Here is a 16,132-nt window from a genome sequence, read left to right on the forward strand (position 1 = left end):
ATGGATTGTTACTTGTGCCCAGTCACACCTCTGGAAAAATTTCAGAGCAATCCGTTCATAACTTTTTCTGTAATGTTGCTAACAGACAAACCAACAAACAAACAAACCAACGCTACCGAAAACATAACCTCCTTGGCAGAGGTAATAAAAGCACTGCAAAAAATGATCTCTTGTTGAGAGAAAATATCTTTAATATGGGTGAATTTATCTATTATTTCTTATTAGAAGTTTACTAGAACTCAAATATAAGATTATTTAGCTTACTTTGAGACACTTTTACTAATTTCAAGCCTTAAATTTTCTTATTCTATTGGCAGATAATTTTGCTTCTTTCTAGAATTGAATGCTTAAAATGAGCAAAATTATCTGCCAATAGAATAAGAAAATTTAAGGCTTGAAATTAGTAAAAGCGTCTCAAAGTAAGCTAAAAAATCTTACATTTGAGTTCTAGTAAACTTCTAATAAGAAATAATAGATAAATTCACCCAGATTAATAGATATTTTCTCTCAACAAGAGATCATTTTTGCAGTGAGTTGACTGAAGCCTTAGGGTAGTATCTTTGGGCGGCATGGTGGTGTACTGTGTGGGTTTCCTCCGGGTGCTCCGGTTTCCTCCACAATCCAAAGACATGCAGTTAGGTTGACGTGGGGCGGCCTTGGGCTGAGGTGCCCTTGAGCAACGTACCGAACTCCTGACTGCTCCCCGGGTGCTCTGGTGTGGCTGCCCACTGCTCTGAGTGTGTGTGTGTGTGTTCACTGCTTCAGATGGGTTAAATGCAGGGGATGAATTTCACTGTGCTTGAAGTGTGCATGTGACAAATAAAGGTTTCTTCTTTCTTCTAGTGGTTAGCACGGTTGCCTCACAGCAAGAAGGTTCTGGGTTTGAACTCAGCGGCTGGCGAGGGTCTTTCTGTGTGGAGTTTGCATGTTCTCCCCATGTCTGCGTGGGTTTCCTCTGGGTGCTCCGGTTTCCCCCACAGTCCAAAGACATGCAGTTAGGTTAATATGGGACGGCCTTGAGCGAGGCACCTAACTCCCAACTGCTCCCCGGGTGCTGTTAGCATGGCTGCCCACTGCTCTGGGTATGTGTGTGTGCTCATTGCTCATGTGTGTGTTCACTGCTTCAGATAGGTTAAATGCAGAGAGGAAATTTCACAAGTGTGTGATGAATAAAGTTGTGCTTTCTTTTTATTTTCTTTCTCACTGGGCTGCGATAGCCTGCGACACAACAATTGCGATAAAATATGCGAATTAGCGATAATTTTCACTTGGAATCACACTGAATTGATATTCGCATATTTTACCACAATTGTTGTGTCTCCAACTAGTCGCAGGCGCTCGCAGCCCGGCTTTCCCTCGGCAGGCAGGGAAGTAGAGGAAGCCTCACGGAAACTGACTTGAGAAGGGTTCAAGACGGCTTTGCGACACCAGCGACGCATTTGCGGCTAATTTGAGAGAAATTTTGTCGCACGAATTTTTTGAACATGTTCAAAATATCAGCGATGAAGGAGCGACACTTTGCGACTCATGCGAGGAAATTGAGAAGCCCCGCGAATGTTTCAAGACACTTTTGAAACTCTCTTGCAAATGACGTTCGCAATTTGTCGCAAGCTGTCGCAGCCCAGTGAGATACTGGCTTTAAACACAACATACACAGTACAGTGGGCGGCACGGTGGTGTACTGGTAAGCACTCACAGCAAGAAGGTTCTAGGTTCGAGCCCAGCGACCGATGAGGGCTTTTCTGCGTGTTGCTTGCATGTTCTCCCTATGTCTGTGGGGGTTTCCTCCAGGTGCTCTGGTTTCCAGGCAGCCATGGCCTGAGGTTGGGCTGAAGTACCCTTGAGCTTCACCTACCCCACAACTGCTCCCCGCGTGCTGTAGCATAGCTGCCCACAGCTCTGGGTATGTGTGTGTGTGTGTGTGTGTGTGTGTGTGTGTTCATTGCTCACTTGTGTGTGCATGTTTACTGCTTCAGATGGGTAAAATGCAGAGGTTAAATTTCAATGTGTGCTTAAGTCTGTGCTCGAGTGTACATGTGACAAATAAAGGCTTCTGGGCAAAAAGTCTTAGACAGATGCAAAGAAATGTTGTGGGCCAAAAATAATGAAATGAAATGTTTCAACATAAAAAAAACCCACTAGAAAGTGCAGTAAGTCATTATACATGAAACAAAGTCAGTATTTGGTGTGAGACGACCCTTTGCTTTTAAAAAAAAAATAGTAGTCACAGTGAGTGCAGGTTTATGCGGAAATGATCTGTAGGTTTTCCTGAGCATCTTACAGAACCAGCCACAGTTCTTCTGGACACTTTGACTGTCACACTCACTTCTTCATTTTACACCAAAACCCAGCAGCCTTCATTATGGTTTCTTTTTAACCTGAACAGGGCTCTCTTATGGAATATGCTGCTCAGATATAAAGATTTTTTTTCCTGTAACATTTAATTTTGAGCTGAAAAATGAACATTTGGACTCTAAAATGTTTTTGTACTGACTCGATAATGTAGAAATCAGCAAATAGAAATCTATTACAAAGTTTATATGAGCAAACAAATAAGGTGCCTAAGACTTTTGCACAGGACTGTACATTATTTTTAGTGCAGTAAACACATCTTTTTATCAAGTGAATGTCATGAAAAGGGAAACACCATGTGAAAAACATCCATGTTTATATTTATATTTATTCAACACTTTGTTGGTGTTTTAATTTCTTGCATTTATTTCTTACATATTTATAGCACATTATTGCACAGTCAGGCTTCAATGCACTGTATATTCTGTAAAAGTGTGTGTGATAGATAAACAACCCCTGTGAATCCCGAGCAGTCCATGGCTCTTTATCTGAAGTCCTCTGAGGAGAACATGCCTTTAGCCCTGCGCAGGACCGAGTCTCTGGAGGCATCGTAAGGGTGTTCTTTAGAGGGGATCTCCAGGACAGCGGGGATGGACTGCGTGTGGGCATCAATCACATGTCGGATCATCTCAGCGATGAACTGGTTGATGAGGATGATCCCGATATCACTGCGAGTCAGGAGATTCTTAAACATCTGCTCTATCTCTATGACGCTGGTGTCCTTTTCCACCACCAGGAAATTGGGTGTGCGGTGTTGGTTGAGCTCTCCAACTCCTACCAGCAGGAACCCGGTGCAGGTGTCTTCATCCCCCATCACTGCAATCAGTTTGCCTTGGCCTGCCATAACAATTAAACCACAATCCTCATTAAAAACAACACACTGAAAGATCGAGCTGCTGTGCCTCTGCGTTTTTGTCGTGACTAAGAATCCTGTGATTAGTCACTTGACAGATTTCCTTCCCCTGAAAGAGCACTGACGTGGAAGACCAGAGGTGTTTCTCAGACTGTATTAGACCCAAAACTATTAAAAACAATGAATATTTAAGCAGCAGTTTTACTGAGGAAAATAGATATCATGAGACAAGAAAACCGGTGGTTCTAAATTTCATACATTTTCGACACCAGGAATAGTTATGTAAAACTAAAATCATATCCAGTAATTAATCCTTTTGAGTTAAAATCCCCTTAAGCTTTTTTCTGGTGCATACAGTGGTGCTTGAAAGTTTGTGAACCCTTTAGAATTTTCTATATTTCTGGATAAATATGACCTAAAACATCATCAGATTTTCACACAAGTCCTAAAAGTAGATAAAGAGAACCCAGTTAAACAAATGAGACAAAAATATTATACTTGGTCATTTATTTATTGAGGAAAATGATCCAATATTACATATCTGTGAGTGGCAAAAGTATGTGACCCTTTGCTTTCAGTATCTGGTGTGACCCCCTTGTGCAGCAATAACTGCAACTAAACGTTTTCGGTAACTGTTGATCAGTCCTGCACACCGGCTTGGAGGAATTTTAGCCCGTTCCTCCGTACAGAACAGCTTCAACTCTGGGATGTTGGTGGGTTTCCTCACATGAACTGCTCGCTTCAGGTCCTTCCACAACATTTCCATTGGATTAAGGTCAGGACTTTGACTTGGCCATTCCAAAACATTAACTTTATTCTTCTTTAACCATTCTTTGGTAGAACGACTTGTGTGCTTAGGGTCGTTGTCTTGCTGCATGACCCACCTTCTCCTGAGATTCAGTTCATGGACAGATGTCCTGACATTTTCCTTTAGAACTCGCTGGTATAATTCAGAATTCATTGTTCCATCAATGATGGCAAGCTGTCCTGGCTTAGATGCAGCAAAACAGGCCAAAACCATGATACTACCACCACCATGTTTCACAGATGGGATAAGGTTCTTATGCTGGAATGCAGTGTTTTCTTTTCTCCAAACATAACGCTTCTCATTTAAACCAAAAAGTTCTATTTTGGTCTCATCCGTCCACAAAACATTTTTCCAATAGCCTTCTGGCTTGTCCATGTGATCTTTAGCAAACTGCAAATGAGCAGCAATGTTCTTTTTGGAGAGCAGTGGCTTTCTCCTTGCAACCCTGCCATGCACACCATTGTTGTTCAGTGTTCTCCTGATGGTGGACTCATGAACATTAACATTAGCCAATGTGAGAGAGGCCTTCAGTTGCTTAGAAGTTACCCTGGGGTCCTTTGTGACCTTGCCAACTATTACACACCTTGCTTTTGGAGTGATCTTTGTTGGTCGACCACTCCTGGGGAGGGTAACAATGGTCTTGAATTTCCTCCATTTGTACACAATCTGTCTGACTGTGGATTGGTGGAGTCCAAACTCTTTAGAGATGGTTTTGTAACCTTTTCCAGCCTGATGAGTATCAACAACGCTTTTTCTGAGGTCCTCAGAAATCTCCTTTGTTCGTGCCATGATACACTTCCACAAACATGTGTTGTGAAGATCAGACTTTGATAGATCCCTGTTCTTTAAATAAAACAGGGTGCCCACTCACACCTGATTGTCATCCCATTGATTGAAAACACCTGACTCTAATTTCACCTTCAAATTAACTGCTAATCCTAGAGGTTCACATACTTTTGCCACTCACAGATATGTAATATTGGATCATTTTCCTCAATAAATAAATGACCAAGTATAATATTTTTGTCTCATTTGTTGAACTGGGTTCTCTTCATCTACTTTTAGGACTTGTGTGAAAATCTGATGATGTTTTAGGTCATATTTATGCAGAAATATAGAAAATTCTAAAGGGTTCACAAACTTTCAAGCACCACTGTAGGTGACCTAAAATTTCTCTTAAAATGTGATTATGAAATGTCGAAATTTTGACATTTCATCAACAGGTTAATTTACTTTTGAAACTAACCTACAAACATAACTTTTTTCCCCTCTATAATGTGAATAATTATATCATAATCACAAGGAAATCAGTATTTTTAGAACACTGGTGGAAGAAGAGGATTTGGTCTTTAATTCATATTTTAGATCGTAAAACAAAGGATAAATAAAATATACTTTTAGTTCCCTTTTTAAATATTAAACAAAAACAGGTTTGGGGATGATATGTTTATAGAGATGAATATGAATTTGTTGATATTTTATGCAAAAGTAACTATACACACACACATACACACACACACACACACTTGGTCATTTATTTATTGAGGAAAATGATTCAATATTACATATCTGTGAGTGGCAAAAGTATGTGAACCTCTAGGATTAGCAGTTAATTTGAAGGTGAAATTCGAGTCAGGTGTTTTCTTTTTTAAAGATTTTTTTTGGGCTTTTTTCACCTTTATTGGATAGGACAGTGTAGAGACAGGAAATGAGCAGAAGAGAGACGGGGAGGGATCGGGAAATGACCTCAGGTCAGAATCAAACCCAGGTCCCCAGATTTACGGTATAGCGCCTTATCCACCTGAGCCACTTCTCCTTGTCACGCCCTTCATGTTGAATGAGGTACACAGGTCCACATCGTTCACTAGCAGTAGGGTCCTCAGGCCTCACCAGCAACTGTCATAAAGTGCTGGAGGGCTTGAAATGCAGTTGTACCCCGTACTCCCGAAACACCCGTCTTAGCTCCTCTGACAAGTTTTTGACATACGGCAGTGTAACAGGAGAAACAGTTCTGGGTTTGGCTGTCACACCCTCATGTGTTTCTACCGTTGGTTTGGGCTTCCTACCAGACTGTTTTAGCATACATGTCGGGTAACCACATCTACTAAGGGCCTGATTGATGTGGTACAGTTCCGGTCAGAAACCACAGTGTTAGTCCTGTGGTACAGAGTTCTGACCACCCCTAGTTTCTGATCGAGTGGATGATTTGAAGAGAAGGCTTGATATTGGTCTGTATGGGTTTCCTTACGATACACTGAGGTGGAGATGAGGTGCATGCGCAATGCATGCTCGAAGTGACGTCATTTCCCCCTGACGAAGACTCTGGATAGAGCTGAAAGCTTGGGTAAGCAAGCTTTTTTTATGTAGTACAAAGTATTTAAAAATCACTTTATATAAGTAATCACTCACATACACTGATTTGTCTTACACTGATTATATATTGATTGATTCAAAGCCAAGTATGGTGATTTTCAGTAAAAAGTAAATTAAGTTCATTCTATTGAAAGTAATAATAAATTGGGTTATGAATGATCATAATTACAGTAAACAAGTAAAATATAGTAAAGAAATTGAGACTGATTATACTGAAAGGTCGTTTTCTGCTAAATCACAGGCCTATTTTAAAGCTAGACGGTCTTTCAGATTTTTCAAGTGTAGGTCATAAAAATAATTTTCCTGACACCTAATTATTTTTGTTTAGTGACCGAAAGCTACTGAATTCAAATTACAGACTTCCAATATTATTATTATTATTATTATTATTTTAAATAGAACAATTAATGACTTTGGGATCACGTGTCCCTAAAAACAGACTTCCTCTGTCTGCTTGACTGCGTGAAGCGAGCGATTTCATGCACATTATTTGCTTTAATCCCCTCAAATTAAATAACTTCCCAGCCACAGAATGGCCTGATATTTTGTGAGATATTACAGAAATAAACATATTTTACAATCACCACATTTCAGAGGGAACTAAATTTCACCGATTTTATGAACTCGAAAGGCCGTCTAGCTTTAGTCATGTATTGTTCTAACTTCTGCACCTGCATCTTTATCATATGTTGTAATGTGCGAGCAAGAACCATTTTGAATCAAGTAATGTTCACTCTGAATCAAGCAATTGTCAAGGTCAAGGCTTTTTTATTGTCATTTCAGCCATATACGGTTGGTACAGTACACAGTTAAAATGAACATCACAGGACTAGAGGAAGTCTGTGTGTTCAAGCGCAGGTTTACCTTCTTCTTCTTCTTTAGGGTTTTACAGCAGCTGGCATCCAGTGTTGCATTACTGCCATCTACAGGTTTCCCTTTGAGCGTGCACTGACAGTTCCATCATTCTGTCGCTAAACGAACAGCTGATCACACCGAGGTGCTCGCTGAGCGCCCATATTTATTAGTTTGGTCCTGCGTTTCCTGTCCTTCGTATATAACATAACGTCTTTTCTTCTCGCTTTCTTTCTGTTACTGTAGTCGCTCTTTCACGTTTCATTCACACACTCACGTCCTCCATTTTTCTCTCCTGTTTCAAATTTATATCCCACAATGCCTTGTGTGAACGGGGAAAGCCCACCACGTGATGCATGACGTAGTATCTTGAATTGGGTCATGGTGAAGCAGGAAAAAATAGCGGAGAATTTAGGGCCACGTGGAGATAAATTCATTAATTGTTCTATTTAAAAAAAATAAATAAATAAAATTGGAAGTCTGTGATTCAAATTCTGTAGCTTTCAGTCACTAAACAAAAATAATTGGGTGTCAGGAAAATTTTTTTTATGAAAAACCTGAAAGGCAGTCTACCTAAAAGTCTAACTTTTCTGCAAACTCTTTGACCTTGGAGTGCTCTTGCTTGAGAGAGTTTCCACAACAACATTCACTGAATTTTTTTTTAAGTTAAATAATATAATATTGATCACATTTATCAATCAGGACACTGGCGAAGTCAAACAATCCATTTTCAAAACAAGCTGAACTCCACAGGAACGTCGCTGATGGAGACACTTACACCTCTAACAGGTCACATGGTGGTGGAGGAGGAGGAGGCATCTCCATCAGCGACGTTCCTGTTGAGAACACAACATACATGTCTTGTGTTTCTTGTTCCTAAATTTACTTAAAATTTGCTTCAATCAGGATGGAAGATTGAAGAAAGCTGATTTCAGGCTTTTGACTTTGCTGTGACCTTGAACCTGTTTGAATCAATTCAGATTCAATTCAAACCTTGAGAGGAACCAGAGTCAAAAGGGAATCTATCCTCCTCTGATCAGTTCCTCTGCTGGTTGTTGTGATAATTTCATCTGAAACCTACAAACAGTCCATCACTTGGGCTTGCGATATCACATGAACCCGAGTCTCAGATACAGGGACATCATTACAACATAACACAACATCTCTACCACTGAGCAATGGAGGAACAACAACAACAAAGCTGTCCATAACCTTGCTCCTCCTTACATCCATGACCTTCTGACCCCTTTCACTCCACCTCGCTCTCTCAGATCCTCTAGCCATAATCTCCTTGCTGCCCCCCACACCAGACTCTCTACCCTGGGTGGCAGGTCCTTCAGCGCTACGACCCCCAAACTCTGGAAGACCCTCCCTCAACCCCTCCATGACTGATCTTCCTTTCTTCAAATCACATCTCAAAACCTTTCTGTTTCATAAACACTTCTCCTCCTCCACCACCGCATAAACTCACCACTCTTTAGCAACTGTGTGTGTGCGCATGTGTGTGTGTTTTGTTTTCTTTGATTTATGTAAAGCAACCTTGAGTTTGAGAAAGGTGCTATATAAATGTAACTTTATTATTATTATTATTATTATTATTATAACAAACAGATCATTTCAATAGTTCTGTTCAATAAAAATCACAAAACATTTAATATTATTTTAAATTTCTGCCCCCCAAAAAACTTGGATAGATGATAGTGGAACATGGATTGTAATAGTGAATGAATTTGTGTGATACCTTCTTCACTTTATTCTCTTTATATTAAACTGTTCCAAGAAATGGATTGGACTTTGATATAAATTCCACCTAGAACAGTGCACACGTAACATGGTTAATATTTAGAGTATGGGTACAAAATATCTTTAAAAACCTTACTCTTAAATACCCTTCTACCTCAAATTTAACCAGTTTCCAGTTACTCTAGACACAATTCATCAGTCTCAGCTCTACGCAGTGTGATATCACTGTACCACAGCTTTAATGTTTAATGTTTATTGATAAAGGGTCATGTTTCAGACTTGAATGATTAAATCTCTGTATTGAAGAAGTTGCATTGCAATAGGAGTGTTTCTCAATGCATGTACTTGTGTGTGTTTAGGTATGTCATAATCACATCCTTACTGAATATAAGTGTGATATTTCCAGATCTATCCCTGTATACAGAAATACAGTTCAATACTTGGTTTAGCTCGGTGAACAAAAAAATATGAGCATAAAAATCTCCACCATGATTGTGTGTCTCGAATTTGCATTCATTGAACTCTTTGATTGGCATCAGTCCTGGAGGAGCTTCCAACACAAGAGCAACAGGACAGTATAATGATTAATGGGAAATGTGTCTCTGACTGCTGAACCATCAGCACCAGATCCCCCCAAGGCTAGGTTAGGTTAATATGGGATGGCCTTGGGCTGAGGTGCCCTTGAGCGAGGCGCCTAACTCCCAGCTGCTCCCCGGGTGCTGTTAGCATGGCTGCCCACTGCTCTGGGTATGTGTGTGTGCTCATTGCTCACGTGTGTGTGCGCGTGTTCACTGCTTCAGATGGGTTAAATGCAGAGAAGAATTTGACAAGTGTGTGATGAATAAAGTTGTGCTTTCTTTCTTCTGTGTCCTCACTCCTCTACTCTTCTCCCTGTATAACAACCTCAAGTCATCAGTCTGTCAAGCTCCTAAAGTTCTCAGATGACACCACCCTCATTGGACTCATCTCTGATGAGGATGAGTCTGCCTACAGGTGGGAGATTGACCATCTGGTGTCCTGGTGCAGGCAGAACAACTTAGAGCTCAATGCTCTAAAGACAGTGGAGATGATTGTAGACTTCAGGAGGAGCTCTGCCACACCCTCCCTCCCCCATCACCATTTGACTCCCCAGTAACCTCTGTGGAGTATTTCCACTCAGGACCTTAAGTGGGAGACATATACCTGCTCTCTCACCAAGAAAGCACAGCAGAGGATGTTCTTCCTGCAGCAGTTGAATTAGTTCAACCAGCCAAAGACAGTGATGGTGCACTTTTACACCACCATCATTTAAGCCCATCCTCAACTCCTCCATCACGCCCTGGTACGCTGCTGCCAGGGATGAGGGCAGATTGCAGCGCATCATTCAGTCTGCTGAGGATGATCAGCTGCAACCTTCCATCTCTTCAGGACCTGTACGAGTTCAGGACCCTGAGGAGAGCAGAAAAGATTGTGGTCGACTCCTCTCACCCCGGACGCAAACTTTTCGAACCACTCCCCTCTGGTAGGAGGTTGAGGTCCATCAGAACCAAAACCTCACGCCATAAGGCCAGCTTTTTCCCCACTGCAGCTGCATCATCAATAAGGTCCAAGACCCCACTGACCCCAGTGACATTAATGCACTTCATCTTTGAACTGTGATTTTGCACATTTCATGGTCATCATCATTCTGTGAACTTTTATTGCACATTCTGGCTCACACTCTACAGCTTGGTTATTTATCTAACCCATTGCACATATTCTCCATCTTCATCATGTGACCTGTTTGTTTTTTGTACGTTCTGGGTCATACTGCACATAGTCCTGCAGATTAAGTCAATATTCCATGAGAATCTTTTACTTGGTGATAAAAGCATCAAAATTGGCACGAATAATGTCCAGGACCTATATTTTCAGAAAAGCCCATTAGCCACCTGAAAATCCAAGATGGCGGCCATTTTCTAAGATGGCCGCCGCATCTAATCTCAAAAATGTTTTTTCACTGTAGAACTTGAATGGCTGGATATATTTTAATTGTCAAAATATCAAGATGTATGTATTTTGATGTGATTAAAATCAATAGATTTAATGTCATTGATGTCATTAAAATCAACTAGCAGCCCTATTTTCAAGATGGCAGCCATTTTTTTGGTTATATTACACACATACTGTTCAGGTCAATTTGACCTGCTAGTGATAATGAAGGATATAAAGGGTAAAAATACCAGTGTTAGGCCAAAACTGATGTGCGTTTTACTTGCACATGAGAGACGGAATATGATTGCCTCATCCTTCTCACTCATTCACACTCTCTCACACACACACACAAATAGACACCACCCCACCACCACAATTAGAACCCAAGAGGCAGACTCAGGTGCAGGCAAATCAAAAGAGCAAGTGCTGAAAGATGGCAGTTGCCTCTTCTCACAGCTCTTCATATCCTGTCAATCACGTGAATGTGATCTGCTTGAGTTCTTTAACCATGGGAACCAGTCATTCCCTGCAGGACTGAGTGACAATGGAAAACTCCACAGTGGTCAGAAGTCTCAGCTTGTTAACAATCTGGAAACTGTTGTTTCTCCTCCAGACACAGAACCAAAATGTTATGTCATCATCATAGATAGGTCTTCTCTTGTTTATTCATTGTCTCCAACGGTGTCAAAGACATTTGAGGAATATGCTGTCCAAGACTTTGTTCCAAAAGTGCATACTTACTCTTCAAAGTATGACAGGACAGACATCGTATTTGACATCCACTGGGATGCCAGTCTGAAGGCTGAAGCTCGATCAAAATGAGGCAGAGGAGGTACTGTAGAAGCAAAGTGACTGACAAAACCAAAGTTCCACCTAATTGGAGAAGCTTCCTCTGAGACAATGACAACAAGACTGAGCTTTTTGGATTTCTTGCTGACAAAGTTGTTGCTTTGTGTCAGTACAATGTGGTAATTGTGACCAAAAGAGAACATGTTCTTAGCAATAAATCCAGCAGTCTGGAAGGTTTAAGTCCTTGCAACCACGAAGAGGCTGACACCAGAATCTTCATGCACTGCATGCAGCTGAACAGCAGAGCAAATCTGTGTTGGTGAAGGCCTGTGACACAGATATTCTCACCATTGCAGTGTATGCCTTTAGGACTCTCAAGGATGCAGGCCTGGAAGAGCTGTTGATTGAATTTGGTCAAGGTCAGGCCATCAGATGGCTGCCAGTTCATGACATGGCAAACATTCTAGGCCCTGAAAAATCCCATGGTATCCTGTTCTTTCATGCATTCACTGGGTGTAATGTGCTGTCAGCCTTCCATGGTAAAGACAAAGACTGTTTGGCAAACATGGGAGGCGTGCCCTGAAGTGTTTTCTCTCTTCCAGAAGCTCAGTCAGTATCCACCAGTAACTGATGATGCAGAGCTCAGCATGCTTGAGAAGTTTGTTCTCACAATGTATGACAAGAACAGCACTGCTGATGGGGTTGAAGAGGCTAGGCTTGACTTGTTTGCTCGAAAGCAGAGGCCCTATGATTCCATTCCCCCTACAAAGGCATCTCTTGCACAGCACATGAAGCATGCCACATACCAAGCAGCCTGTGCCTGGGCCCAAGCAACTGTATGTCAGATGCATGCTGAGAGCTCTGCCAACTGGGGGTGGCACAAAGAAGGTGATGTTTGGCAAGTAGTGTCGACAACACTTCCACCAATTGCCCAGAGATGTCAGCAATTGACAAAGTGTGGGTGCAAGACAGAATGTTGTGGACAATGCAAGTGCTACCACCTTGGCCTCAAGTGCACACAGCTGTGTATGCAAATGTGATGATTAAGACAATTAGTTCAGTTGTGCATCCAATCCAGCCACTGGGGATGCATAAGCGTACTCTTGGTGCCGGTCCCAAGCCTGGATAAATGGAGAGGGCTGTGTCAGGAAGGGCATCCGGTATAAAACTGTGCCAAATCTAACATGCAGATTGAAAAGAGAAATATCATACTGGATCGGTCGGGGCCTGGGTTAACAATGGCCACCTCCGGTACTGTTGGTCAACAGGGTGCCAGTGGAAATATGCTACTGTTGCACCAAAACGGAGGAGAAAGAGAGGGGGGAGGCATGTTAGGAGAGAGCGTGAAAGATGGAAGGGAAGGAGCTTAGAATTGAGGGTTGGAACACTGAATGTGGGAACATTGGCAGAGCGAGAGAGTTAGCGGGTATGATAGAAAGAAGGAAGTTGGACATTTTGTGTGTGCAGGAGACGAGGTGGAAAGGAAGCAAGGCCAAGAACATTGGAGGTGGATGCAAGTTGTTTTATTGTGGAGTCGATGGAAAGAGAAATGGTGTTGGTATTGTTTTGAGGGGAGAGTTGGTCAACAGTGTGATTGATGTGAAGAGGGTGTCAGATAGAGTGATAGGCATGAAGTTGGAGATTCAAGGAGTGGTAATCAATGTTGTGTGTGTGTACGCCCCACAGGTTGGATGTGAGAATGAAGAGAAAGAGTTTTTCTGGGAAAAGATGGATGAAGTGGTAGAAAGTATACCGAGCACATGCTGATAGGAGCAGATTTCAACGGACATGTTGGCGAGGGAAACAGAGGAGATGAGGACATGATGGGCAGATATGGTGTAAGAGAGAGAAATGTGGAAGGGCAAATGGTGGTTGATTTTTCAAAGATGAATTTGGCAATAGTCAGTGCATACTTCGAGAAGAAAGAGCAGCACAGGGTGACGTTTAAGAGTAGAGGAAGATCTACACAGGTGGACTACATACTCTGCAGAAGGGGTAACCTGATGGAGATTGGACACTGTAAAGTAATGGCAGGGGAGAGTGTAGCTAGACAACATCGAGTGGTTGTGTGCAAAATGAGCTTGAGAGTGAAAAAGAGGAAGCGTGAAATAGTGGAGCCAAAGATTAAGTGGTGGAAACTAAAAGAGGTTGAAGATCAGAAGGAGTTTAGGAAAGAAATGAGATGAGCATTGAGTGGTAATGGAAGTCTGCCAGAAGATTGGGATACTACTGCTATACTAGTAAGAGAGGCAGCAAGGAAGGTGCTAGGGTGGTCATCGGGAAGGAGGAAAGAAGACAAGGAGACATGGTGGTGGAACAAAGAAGTGCAGGAAATTATAAAAGAGAAGAGGCTAGCAAAGAAGAATTGGGACGATCAGAGAGACGAGGAAAGCAGGCGATTATACAGAGAGACGAGACAGAAGGCAAAAAGAGTGGTAGCGAAGGCGAAAGCAGATGCATACCAGGAGTTGTACGAAAGACTGGAGACCAAAGAAGGAGAGAAAGGCCTGTACAGACTAGCTAGGCAGAGAAACAGAGAAGCGAGGGATGTACAGCAGGTAAGAGTGATGAAAGATGGAAATGGAAATGTGCTGACAAAGAGAGTGTATTAAGAAGGTGGAAAGAGTACTTTGAGGATTTATTAAATGAGGAGAATCCAAGAGAGAAAAGGTCAGATTCGTTGGAGACAGCAAATCAGGAAGTAGAGTTGGTTAATAAGGATGAAAGGGAAAGCAGTCGGACTAGATGGTATCCCAATTGAGGCTTGGAGATGTTTGGGTGAGACAGCTGTGGAGTTCCTAACGAGATTGTTTAATAAGATCCTAGAGAACGAGAAAATGCCAAATAAATGGAGAGTGTGCTAATCCCAATATACAAGAATAAGGGAGATGTACAGAGCTGCAGTAATTACAGAGGAATAAAACTGATTATTTAAACATACATTGTGTGTTTGTAGACCTGGAGAAGGCATACGATAGAGTGCCGAGAGATGAGTTATGGTATTGCATGAGTAAGTGTGGAGTGAATGAGAAGTATATTAGAGTGGTGCAAGACATGTATGAGAACAGTGAAACAGCAGTGAGGTGTGCAGTTGGAACAACTGAATGGTTCAAGGTGAAGGTGGGACTCCATCAAGGATCTGCTTTGAGTCCTTTCTTGTTTGCCATAGTGATGGATAGCTTGACGGATGAAGTGGGGCAAGAGTCACCATGGAACATGATATTGTGATATGTGGTGAAAGTAGAAAGGAGGTTGAGTTGGGTTTGGAGAGATGGAGAGATGCATTGGAACGAAGAGGAATGAAGGTGAGCAGAAGCAAAACAGAATACATGTGCATCAATGAGAATGGGGATGAGAGTGAGTGAAGATGTAAGGAGTAGACGTAAAGAAAGTTGGTGAATTCAAGTACCTGGGGTCAACTGTGCAGGAAAATGGAGGCTGCGATAGTGAGGTGAGAAAGAGAGTGCAGGCAGGGTGGAGCAGTTGGAGAAGGATTTCGGGAGTCATTTGTGATCAGAAAGTCCCAGCAAAAGTGAAAGGTGAGATGTATAAGACAGTAGTGAGACCAGCTATGATGTATGGATTGGAGACCGTACCCTTAACGAAGAGACAGGAGGCAAAGTTGGAGGTGGCAGAGTTGTGGATGTTAAGGTTTGCAATGGGAGTGACAAGGTTGGACAGGATAAGGAATGAGCACATCAGAGGGGCAGCACATGTGGAGAGCTTGGGAATGAAGCTAAGAGAGATGAGACTGAGATGGTACGGGCACATCCTGAGAAGAGATGCAGAGCATGTGGGAAGGAGAATGTTGAGGATGGAGCTGCCAGGCACACGAAAACAAGGAAGGCCAAAGAGGAGATACATGGATGTGGTGAGAGAGGACCTGAAAGTGGCAGGTGTGGTAGAGAAGGATGCGGAAGACAGGGAACAATGGAGACGAAAGATCCACTGTGGCGATCCCTAATCAGGAGCAACCAAAAGAAGTTGTTCAGTTGTGCATCCACCCACTTCATCGTCATTTTTCATGTATACATTAATTGTAACACAAAGCATGGACTGAGCCAAGTCCCCTTCTGCTCAATTTGTGAAAAATTCTAAATTTTATGTCATGCTAATGTCAATTCTTTCATGCGTATTCCATTTTATGAATACAAGAATAGCTCTGTTGGCTTCTTCAAACCAGGACCTTCAGCATGCACTGGGGCGGTTTGCAGTCGAGTGTGAAGCGGCTGGGATGAGAATCAGCACCTCCAAGTCTGAGGCCATGTTTCTCGACCGGAAAAGGGTGGCTTGCCCTCTCCAGGTTGGTGGAGAAGTCCTGCCTCAAGTGGAGGAGTTTAAGTATCTCGGGATCTTGTTCACGAGTGAGGGAAGGATGGAGCGTAAGATCGACAGGCGGATCGGTGCAG

At 42.2% G+C, this 16,132-nt stretch overlaps 1 protein-coding gene across 2 annotated transcripts in view; it reads right to left on the reverse strand.

Moving 5' to 3' along the window:
• Positions 1–2,748: 2,748 nt before the first annotated feature.
• LOC132886192 (V-type proton ATPase subunit F-like) overlaps positions 2,749–16,132 on the reverse strand; it is a 59,509-nt gene continuing 46,125 nt past the window's right edge. The window contains exon 2 of one of the 2 annotated variants that reach the window (XM_060920765.1): positions 2,749–3,189. In XM_060920765.1, coding sequence (XP_060776748.1) covers positions 2,837–3,166 — 330 coding nt within the window. In that variant the 5' untranslated portion in view covers positions 3,167–3,189 and the 3' untranslated portion in view covers positions 2,749–2,836. Of the gene's footprint in view, positions 3,197–16,132 lie in introns of those variants that run through there. The other variant, XM_060920764.1, reaches the window with a different exon arrangement.

The sequence above is a fragment of the Neoarius graeffei genome, chromosome 5 (assembly GCF_027579695.1).
Source record: "Neoarius graeffei isolate fNeoGra1 chromosome 5, fNeoGra1.pri, whole genome shotgun sequence".
Lineage (NCBI taxonomy): Eukaryota > Metazoa > Chordata > Actinopteri > Siluriformes > Ariidae > Neoarius > Neoarius graeffei.